This window comes from Mustela lutreola, chromosome 14 (genome assembly GCF_030435805.1).
Source record: "Mustela lutreola isolate mMusLut2 chromosome 14, mMusLut2.pri, whole genome shotgun sequence".
Lineage (NCBI taxonomy): Eukaryota > Metazoa > Chordata > Mammalia > Carnivora > Mustelidae > Mustela > Mustela lutreola.
In genome coordinates this window covers 51,759,452-51,769,756 of record NC_081303.1, presented here as the reverse complement: position 1 = coordinate 51,769,756, position 10,305 = coordinate 51,759,452, and the positions used below count along the sequence as shown (strand labels likewise).

Genomic DNA, 10,305 nt, shown 5'->3' with positions numbered 1-10,305 from the left:
TAAGTACAGCCATCTCAGACCCCTGTGCCGAAGGGCTGAACTTTCCCCTACTTTACTTTAGTTCTAAAGACCCCCACCCTGCTTTAGTAACAACCCCAAGCCTGCTTTGGTTCTAGAGACCCCCACCCTGCTTTAGTAACAGGAACCCATAAATACCCCTGCCTTAACTAAGCTCGGGGTCCAAGTCCCAACTCCGCTGTTGGGTATACTTGGGCCCAAGCTTAAGCTTGTCGAATAAACCCTCATGTGATTGCATCGGTGTCGGCCCCTCGGTGGTCTCTCGGATGCAGAAACTCGGGTACAACACTGGGGGCTCACGGAAGAGATCTTCAGTTGGTCGTCTGAGAGTTGGCGAACCCCCTGAAATGGTACGCAGAATTTTGTGCGCTCATTTTCCTCGGGTTCCTGTGTCTTTGTCACATACCCAGTGGAGTCACTGGCTGCCAGAAAGGTTCAGAACCGCTGCTTTGGTCCCTGGTTAGTTCCCAGGAGTCGCTTCTGTGACCACAAAGCTCTCCTTGTACAAAAGGATGGGGTGAGAGCTGACCTGAATTCTAGAGGTCTTTGGTTTTACCCTCAAAAAACAAAGTTTAATTTACTTTTTTTTTCCTTTCTTATCCCCTTTTTTTTTTTTTTTTTTAAATCAGGGTAAGAAAGACTTGAAAATATCCACAATATTCACAAATTACCCCTCTGGAGCTAGAAAGGAAGAAAGGGATGGGTATGAAGGGGAGTATGTGTGTGTTGCTTCCTATGTGTCCCTATTAGACCCAAAATAAAAGTCCCCATCACTTGTGACTCACTGTAAGGAAATGCCTTAATTTTACTGATCCTCTCTCTGCCAGCATGAGCCTATGGAACCGAGGAAGGAATTTTTGGAAATTGACCCCAAACAAGATTCTATGACAACAGAACCTTTGGACAGACAGTTTGATCTGAGGGAGTGTGGTATGTATAGTATAATGGAACACGGTCCTTATGTGAACACAGATAACGTGTAGGATTTCATAAGGTTCTTTCACAAACATCATTTACCTTGCCCAGTCTTGGTGGGATTGGAGGCTCAGAGAGGTTGTGTCCCGTCCTGTTGATCTCTGTTAAAGACACAAAGCCAGTAAATGGCTGGGTGGGTCTAAAATGCACTTTCACTCCTGGCTGTGGTTTAACTCAGAGTCCTGCTATGACCGTGCTGTCAGGGCCTGTGTTTTGAATGGTTTTTCCAGTAACAATTACCCATTTGCGCTGACTCACCTTCCCTCTCCTCCTCGGAGCACCATAGGCATGTGTAAGAAGGCTGGTGAATGGATTTTTTTTTTTTCTCTGCGAGGCCCAGTAGTCTCTTTCAAAGTCAAATTTGTAACTTTGAACTTACTCCCATAATGTTACCAAATGGGTTGCAGTGAAAAGCAGAAACCGGTTCATGTCCAGGTTTTGGCAAAGTTATTGAAAGACCTACTTCTTGGAGGTCTAGGTGAACAGATGTTACAGAGGTGCCCCGTGCTCGGATAATTTTAGGAATGTCTATTGGATGGAATGTTCTCTCCGCCAGGGAGGTAGGGAGTGAGCTGTCTCCCTCTGACCAGCCTCTGTGGCCCGAGGGCCCTCGTTCAGTGCATTATGTGTGGTCCCTACCAGAAGGAGGGCAGCAGTTTCTTCTTAATAACCCTGTGTGGTTATTTCCGTGATGACAGAGCGCTGCCCCCCACCATGGAAGTTAAATAATGCTAATGTGAAAGGACTGTTTGACTCGCCTCATCTAACCTTCCTCCTCTAGGTTAGATGACCTTAAATTTTCACAGATAAATAATTCCTGAAGTAGAAGAATCATCATCTACCTCAATAGTCTGTCCCGATGCTTAGCTCCAGAAAGCCCCTCCTCTTTTCTCACTCAGGATCCCCTTCTAGAATACATGCCCTTTCCTCTCCTGCTCTGTGGGGCAGCACAGCAGCCAAGCACCTGGGCAGCGCCCGTCAGCCCGTGCACTTGGACAGCTTTCTCAAGATTCTTTGAAGAGCAGCCTTCATTTCTCTGTTCGCTGGCAGAAGAAAATCTGACTTTCCCCAGAAGTACGTGCTCTTCTCCGTTCCCACACTCTCCCCTGGCTCCCAATTTCCAGGAGATGGTAAAGGACAAAGAAGAGGTCTCCAAACTGGGTCATTTTTGCAACAAGCTTTTATTACTTTTTTTAAAATCCATATAAGAAAGACATGTAAAAGGAAAATATCCTCAAAACAAACACGTACACACAGGGCAACACAAGGATCGAAGGCACTACCAGCAGTCATACCCACCTCTGGGGGAAGGGATACTTTATACAGACTGTTCGCCGAGGCTCGGACCTCAGCATGGGTCCTGGGTCTAACTGTGCTTTAGATAAAGTCAGAATTTTCCCAGAATTTTCTCATTTCATAAACACCCCTATCTCTTTATATATAGCTATATGCCTTTATGTATATATATATACATGACTTTATTTTCCTTCTCAAAAATAAAAATAGCCGCCCCCATCCGAGGGAGGTTCTCAGCAGCATTCACGGGGGCTGCAGCAGGAGCCGTGCCTTCCTTTAATGTTAAAGACATGCAGCATGAAGGAAAAGGACTCTCCCCCCGCTCCCTTTAATACACAGCAGGGAGAGAGAGGTTTTTTCAGGGAGGGAAGGAATAAGGCTGAGCATGAGATGGCAGAGAACCAGGGTTCTGGGGAACCTAAACACTCTTTGAGCTGCTAGCTTGTCTTGCTTTTGCAGCTCTAAAGACTACACACAGTTTGTACGACTTGGGGTCAGCATTCCTTCTGGGATCGAGGGCAGTGTGGACACAGCAAGGGTCAGGGAAGGGACTTCTGAGGCTACACGAAGAAGCTGGGGCTCAACCCAACCCAAGAAGGACCTGGGAAGGCAGAGGAGAGTGAAGAAGGGATCTCTCCGAGGCCGGACTGGAAAGCCGGCCCTGCTTTGACCGTGAAAAGTCCTCCTCCGTCTCAAGGGACTGTCTGCAGCCTAGCCACTTGCTTCAGTTGCTTGGCGAGTTTATTTTTCATTTTGCACCCGAACAAGAGCCGGTACAGATGTAGGTTGGGGACCTCATCCACCCCATCCATGTGGTTTAACATCACTTCCTGGGAGTCAAAGCCCAAGACCTTAGAGGGGAAGGAGGTCTGTGACTCTTGCCCCGTTCTCGGCGGAAGAGCTCTCCTGGCCTCGCCTCCCACACCACCGCCGTCCCCTTCCTGGCAGGAGCAAGCCGGCAGCAAAGCAAGTACACCCTGCTCCTGTCTCTCTCTGAAAACAAAAAGGCACTGAGATCAGCCGGAGGCCAGCCCGCAAGCTCACAGAGCACAACGCCTTGGGCTGGCCTGGGCTTCAGAGCACAAAGGACTCCATTTGGGCTGAGTTGGGAGGTTCCCCCATCAGTCCTCAGGGCAGCTCCTCCACGGCACCTGGAGACCCCAGCATGCCCGGGGGGAGGGAACAGGCCGCGAGGAAGGCCGAGCAGGAAAAGCAGGGCAGCCAAGCCCTCCCCGGCTCTCGAGCTGGGGGAAGGCCGAGGACAAGGTGGACACATTTCTCTGCAACGCTTTTTGGCTTTCTCCGACTGCCTGATTTCCGTACTCCTCAGGAGACATTAAAATTGGTAAATTGGTTTCCCTTTATGGAAACACATGAGGATGAAGGCCATACGAACTCCAAGTTGTAACTCAAAAACAAACACTTGTTGACAAAGACGTGACGAGGCATCACACATGCGCAAATAGATATGCCTTTGGGTTTCCATGGGTGCAGACTTGAGCGATGAGGGCTGAGGCAGGCTGCAGCTTCTCTGGAAATCTCTGAGCCGGCCTCGGCTTTAGGGCTCCCTACCTGAGCATCTGGGGCCAGTGGCTTTACGACCTTCCCTTGAGCATGAACAACAGGCACCTTGGGACAGTGAAGGACAATCCTCTTACGAGCATTCTCTTACTTTCGGGGCTTAGCCCAGACCTGCTCAAGGAACATACTATAATTTTTGACTCATAAATAAAGGTCTAGGAGTGGCAAATAAGAGACTGAGGAAGAATGAAAGCCAGAGAAAGAACATACAGCTCTAAAACCTTTCTTCTTTCCTTTGCCGGCTGGTGCAAACAGTTCCAGTTTGGTGATGAGAGAGGCAGCTGGTTGGCTTCCGAAGAGCTCAAGGACCGCGCTGAGGTCCGAGGCTCTTCTCTCCCCATGGGGTCCCGCTCCTTGGCAGCGTGTGGCAGGTGGGGCCAAGCCTGCGAGCACACGTGTCCCTCAGAGGTTTCGTGCCACGTCTGGAACTGCCCGGCCGGGGAGGGGGGCACAGATGCACCCGCCACAGGTGTCCTGAGAAAAAGTGTCTGTTGCAAAATAATAATTAATAATAAAAAGAAATCCATGGGCACCAGAAGAAGAGGAAGCAGGACCGGTTAGCCAGGTTTGCCTTGGCATTCTCTTAAGGCCTCCTCCAGTTTCTGCCTAAACTTGTCATACTTCTTCTGAACTTGTTGGATTTTGTCCTGCTCCTCCTTTTCCAGTATCGTTAGGAAGTTCTGGAGCTCGGGGATGGAGAAGGCGTCCCACTGTGAGCCAACCAGGGTGAGAGCGATGGGGGAGAAAGGAACAGGAGACAGGTCAGAAGCCACATGACCTGAGGGGCCCCCAGCCCCCGCTGCCTCCACCTGCACACAGCTTACACTGGGCTTACTACCGAGTAGACCATTGCCATGGAGGAAGCTTGGGTTTCCCGTGTTACCAGCCACCAGATTTCAAATCCTGACATCTCATGACCCAGAGGTACCCCTCCATGAGTGGTGTTTTATTTGGAGAATCAACCATCTGATATTTTCTGTGTGGCAGCTAAGGTCTGAACAGTGATACTGGGGCCGCTCAGGCCCCTGCTGGCCTGTCCGGATGTCCATTTTGGGGGTGCTGAGCGAAAGGCTCTCAGTGTGCAGGCCCTCAACAGGCAGGTGGAGGAGAGCTGGGCTTGGCCTCCAGAGACGGGGTTTCAGCCCAACAGCACCACGTGACCTTGGGCACATCACTGTGCCCTTCTGTCTGGTTAGCTCATCTGCCACGGAATGAGGGTCCCTGCCTCCCTTGGCTGGCAGAGCAGATAATGGGATCCCAGAACCCAGAAAGCTCCAGACAGCCCTGTTGGCCCTGGCCTGCCCAAGTGGGACCTGACCACTCTCAGACTGACCCAGGAGCAGAGCCCCCACCCCCGCCCCCACCCCTCACCAATTCCCCCACCACCCGTGGAGCCAGGGATTTTGAGCACAAAAGGATATTAAGGTTTATCTAGTTTAATCCCCCCATTGCATAATGGAGAAGACTGAAGTCCACAGACAGGAGGAGGTACAGCTGTGGCTACAGAGCTGGCAGCAGCAGAAAGGGAATTAGGGCCTGGTCTGTAAACTCCCAGGCCCCAGAGGTCTGCACTGGGCCAGCAGCGTCCAAACACTGTCAGCAGAGTACTTTTTCCCGAACAAACTCTTACACACTCTAACGTGTAAATCAGATGAAGCAGAGCTGCCTGACTGAAGCAGGGAGAAGGAACAGGGCCCCGAACTGCCTGGATCCCCCAGACCGCCGAGTGACCTGCAAGATTGTTGCCCCAAACCATAGGCCTCCGCTGACCACAGAGTGGCAAACGCCTGGCCTCAGTCACTCCTCCGTGACTCCTGAGCCCCAGGATCCCAGGCCACAGGGAACACCAGCCTGATTTCACCCGATTCCGTGCCACTGGACTGGACTCCGATGAGCGGCGCTTTGAGGAAAAGGGCCAGTTTTTACGCACCGGGAAGAGACAAATGGCTCCAAAATCTCTGTATCCAGTGGAGGCCAGAGATGGAGCTGGCTGGACCTCAACCATCCTGGAGCGAAACAACCCCGGCCGGGACATGGGCCTTTCTCAGTGTCCCTCCACCCCGGCTTTTCAGAAAAAAAAAAAAAAAAAAAAAGCACACGAAATCCTTTCTTTCCACAGGCCTTGCCAGACACAGGCCCTGACTTGCTCCCCCAGGATGCTTACAATCCCGGCTTTAGACGCTGAACTCCGCAGCCCGGCACTGCCCCAGGCTCAACTTCCCCAGGACATTTTCCCAGCTGCCTCCGCGGCTGCCACAAGGCCCCCACCCATGCCGGTGGTGAGGACGATGCCCACCAGCACCCAGCCAGGGTGCCCTGAGGGCTGGGCTTTTGCACCGCGCAAAGGGGCCCAGACCCACCTCCACCTCTCCAGTTTCATTCTCCTTGAGCACGAAGCTGAGGACGTCATTGTCAGGCCCGGCGAGCAAGCGCAGGTAGAGAGGGCAATCGGCAACAGAGAGTTTCTGGAAGAGCACTGCAAAGCAAGAGAGGGACCTGGAGGCGCGTCTCGGAAAAGAGGGTCAGGGACTCAGTGTAGGTGGGACAGGCGCGGAAATGCAGACACGGGAAGGTCATGACCGGAAGTAACCATCCTTTCAACCTAATGAGATGAACCTGACATGAATAGGGAATGCCCTTTTATCTTTGATGTCTGCCCAGAGTTTGAAGCGTGTTTCCATTCGCATCACCACAAAGATTAGGAACGGCGGGCGGTTTCTCTCCCCTTCTACAGATAAGGAAGTGGGAGCCCGGGGTGTGGTTTTCCTGTAGTCACATATAAAGTGAGGGGCGCGGGGAGCAGGCATGAGCTTCCCGGCCAGCTCTCTGCCGCGCGGCTGGACAGTGGCGCCCCAGGGAAGCCCAGTCCTCCTCCGCACCAAGTCTGCCAGGCCTGTAGCGGGGGAGATGGTTTCGGACCGGGAGCTCGCCCTTGCATACCTTGCCCGTCCTTGTGTATCCGCTTAAAAAGTGCAAACTTCTGGGGATTGTCCACAACCATGAACTTCTTGAGCAGCCCCTGGATGACCTCGCTGACCGTGGTGGTGCTGCTGATGTGTAGCTGCTTGATGGCATCGAGCGGCAGGTAGAAGGACGTCCGCTTGTCGGTGGTGGCCGCCAGGTCCACTTCCTTGATGGCGTCATAGATAGACTGGGGCCGGATGCCAGCAGGCACCGTCACCGGCCGCCGGAGTTTCAAATGCACTTTGATGAAACCCGTGTAGGTGCCATCTTCACTCTGCGGAGCAGGGGATGTGCTATGGGTCAGGCTGGGTCAGGGCGGGGGTGGGGGAGTCACGGTTTGCAGAGGCCTTTCCTAATAGCAGTGCCATCCCAGTCAGTCCCCGACCTGTCTCCCCAAGTTGTTCCTGTCTCTGCCGACCTGGGGGTGCTGGAGGGCAGAGACAATGTCCCCCTGCCCACCCTGCATAGGGCCAGGAAAAGGCTTGCAGTATCCAGCAATGCAAGAGGACAGGAGGAGCTTGCCCTCCCAGGGCTCAGGCTCCCTGTCCCAGTCCCTTACCTTTTCTGAGTCCCTGTTCCTAGGAGGCAGGGTTTGTCCCTCCAAACCAAGGAGGAGCAGGAAAGCTCCGTAATGAGGTCCTTGGAAAATGAGCCCACTGCATTTCCTTCTGCATCTCTTTCCAAAACCCAGCAGTCTGCAAGGCTTAAGCCCAGGACCAGGGGAGACTGGGTTTTCTAGTGCCCCATTGGGCTGAAGCCCCAGAGAGCCAGTTGCTAGCAGCGACCAGCAGGGGGCAGGGATCTTCTACATTCTCCCTTTCCGGCTGCTTACGGCCTTTGGAAGCCCCGCAGAGTTGGTGCCTCCCCTCTCAGAGCTCCGCAGTCTCCGGAAGCTTCCCCGGGACACAGACAAGAAAAGGGAGAGGACAGGAGCTGGGAACTCCCTCTTATAAAGCCTTCCTGGGGGGCGCCTGGGTGGCACAGTGGTTTGGGCTGCTGCCTTCGGCTCGGGTCATGATCTCAGGGTCCTGGGATCGAGCCCCGCATCGGGCTCCCTGCTCCGCAGGAAGCCTGCTTCTCTCTCTCTCTCTCTCTCTCTCTCTGCCTGCCTCTCTGCCTACTTGTGATCTCTGTCTGTCAAATAAATAAATAAAATCTTTAAAAAAATAATAATAATAAAGCCTTCCTGGGGGCCAAGCAATACCAGTTATTGAGGTCTTTGTACCTTACTTAATTCCCACAACAGCTCTGACCACTATTTTACTCCAAAGCCCAGGGAGGTTAAAAGGGTTTCCCAAAGCAGAAAAAGGGGAAGAGCCAGAGATGGACCTGGATCTTATCTAAAGTCCATTCTGTTTCCCTGCAGCACACAGGGGTGGGGGGGGGGGGTCCCCGACAGCCTCCCACAAGCCCCTAGGCCTCCCCAGGACTGAAGAAAGGGGAGGGGCCGCCCCAGAATCCAGAGGGAGAACAGAGGAGCCCCAGTGGAAGAGGTGGCCGGGGCCAGGTGGGGGCAGGCGGGCAGGCCCCCCGCACGCACCAGCTTCATGCCCAGGCAGTTCTTCTCCCGGGTGTTGTAGCTGTCAATCTTCTGCTTGATCTCCTGCAGTGTGGGCGGCCGCTGCGTGGCCTCCTCGGCGGGTTTACAGACATTCTGGAACAGACACAGAAGTGACAGTGGGTACGCAGTGGTGCTCATTATGAGAAAGGGGAGGATCACACCCTCCCAAAGACCTCCCTGACCAAGAAGAAGGGAGCACCAGTCCCACAGTGAAAACTAATCTCCTGGGTGCAGGGTGAGAAGAATCAGAGATCAAATCCCAGTGGTGCCCCTGGGAAGCCCAGCGGCTCTGGGTCAGTGACTTAAATCTCCAAGTCTCCTCACCTGTGAAATGGGAACAAGGTCTACCCCTTGGGCTCGCTGAGAGACTAATATGAACGTGCCCAGCACGCAAGCACGGATGATGAATTCAGTCCATCAGCAGAACAGCATTTGCTTATTTAGGGTTACTAGGGACAAGACTGCATTTAGATGCTGTGGGAATAGAGAAATGCCAGGCTCAGGGCTCAATCCTGCCACCTCGAGATCATGACCTGAGCCGAAATCAAGAGTCGGACGCTCAACCAACTGGGCACCCAGGTGCTCCTCCTTATGATTTTCTTAATAACATTTTCTTTTCTCTAGCTTACTTTAGTGTAAGAGTGCAGCATATAACGCGTATGACATGCAAAGTTGTGTTCATCGCCTGTTCATGTTATTCGTAAGTCTTCTGGGCAACAGCAGACTGTTATTAGCGGTTAAGTCTGGGAGCTGTCAAAAACTAGCCTCAGATTTTTGACTGTGCAGGGGGTCAGAGCCCCCAACCCCCAAGTTGCTCAAGGGGTCAACTTTATGTATTTGTCAAATGCATGAATGAACCGGAAGGAGCCAGGGGTCGTCCTTCTACAATAACTGAGAGACTCAGCCTCCCCTCCCGGGGAACGGGGACAAGAGCATCCACTCAGCACCTCCCCTGTGCCAGAATATGGCACGCACCGTCTCCTTTAATCCTCACGAACCAAGACGCTGTGAGGTGGAGATTATTACCTACATTTTCAGGTGAGACGACCGGGACTCAGAGGAGCTCAGTAACTTGCCTAAAGCCCTGAGTCTGCAGGTGCAGACCTACAAGGAAATTCCAGACTGTTCTGCTGTGTTCTTCCCAGGGGTTCTCCTGTGCCCGCCGCCAACCCCAGGGAAGCGTGAGGGAAGAAGAAGGCTGAGGAAGGGGATGGAGGTCATCGCTCTTCGCGCTGCAGGGTGAGTTCTGGGGTCTAAGCGACTCTGTCCCCTGATCAGTTCCTTGCCTTTCCCTCCTCGTCACCACCGCCCACCTTCCTGATGATGTCTTCAGGCTGCCCGTGTGTGGCCGGGGGTGCGGGGGCCACGGTTTGGGGAAACAAATACGTTGGTAAAAACCTGCCCAGAATTCATCTGATTTTAGAAATCGAGCAGACTCAAGACTCGAGTCAGGATCCTCCTTTGGCAAATGAGGAAACTGAGGCCCAGAGAGGCGGGGCCCCTGTGTTCTTCTGGCTGCCTCCCTGCCACCACCCAGCACCTTCCTGGAGGGGTGTGGCTCGGCTGGAGGATTTCACGGTCGTCCTGTCAGGACCCCAGCACCCAGTGGAACACAAAGCCCCCCCCCCCGCTCACTGGAGCCTGTCCCTGCAGTGCCTCCCGTCAGCAGTCAGCAAGCCGCGGGAGGAGAGGGCACGCTCAGCACGATGCCTGCGCGGCCTCCTCTCACTTTCCGACCTCACACAGCAGATAACGTGGCCGACTCTGAGGCTGCCCCAGAGAGCCGGTGTGGCCTCCCAACGCCCACCGCCCACCCCTCTGCATGGAGATAAGCCGACAGCCCTTTTCCATCCCAGCCTCTTGCCTTGGCCTGTCTGCTCCAGTCCTCTTCCTCAGAGATCTGAGGGACC

General features: G+C 53.5%; 1 protein-coding gene across 2 annotated transcripts in view; it reads right to left on the bottom strand.

Moving 5' to 3' along the window:
* Window positions 1–2,155: 2,155 nt before the first annotated feature.
* Window positions 2,156–10,305, bottom strand: part of RASSF5 (Ras association domain family member 5) — a 66,333-nt gene continuing 58,183 nt past the window's right edge. For both annotated transcript variants that reach the window (XM_059145298.1, XM_059145299.1), the window contains 4 exons: window positions 8,375–8,488; window positions 6,811–7,108; window positions 6,231–6,346; window positions 2,156–4,580 (listed from right to left, as the gene is read on the bottom strand). In XM_059145298.1, the coding sequence (XP_059001281.1) occupies window positions 4,428–4,580; window positions 6,231–6,346; window positions 6,811–7,108; window positions 8,375–8,488 (681 nt within the window). In that variant the 3' untranslated portion in view covers window positions 2,156–4,427. The remainder of the gene's footprint in view (window positions 4,581–6,230; window positions 6,347–6,810; window positions 7,109–8,374; window positions 8,489–10,305) is intronic.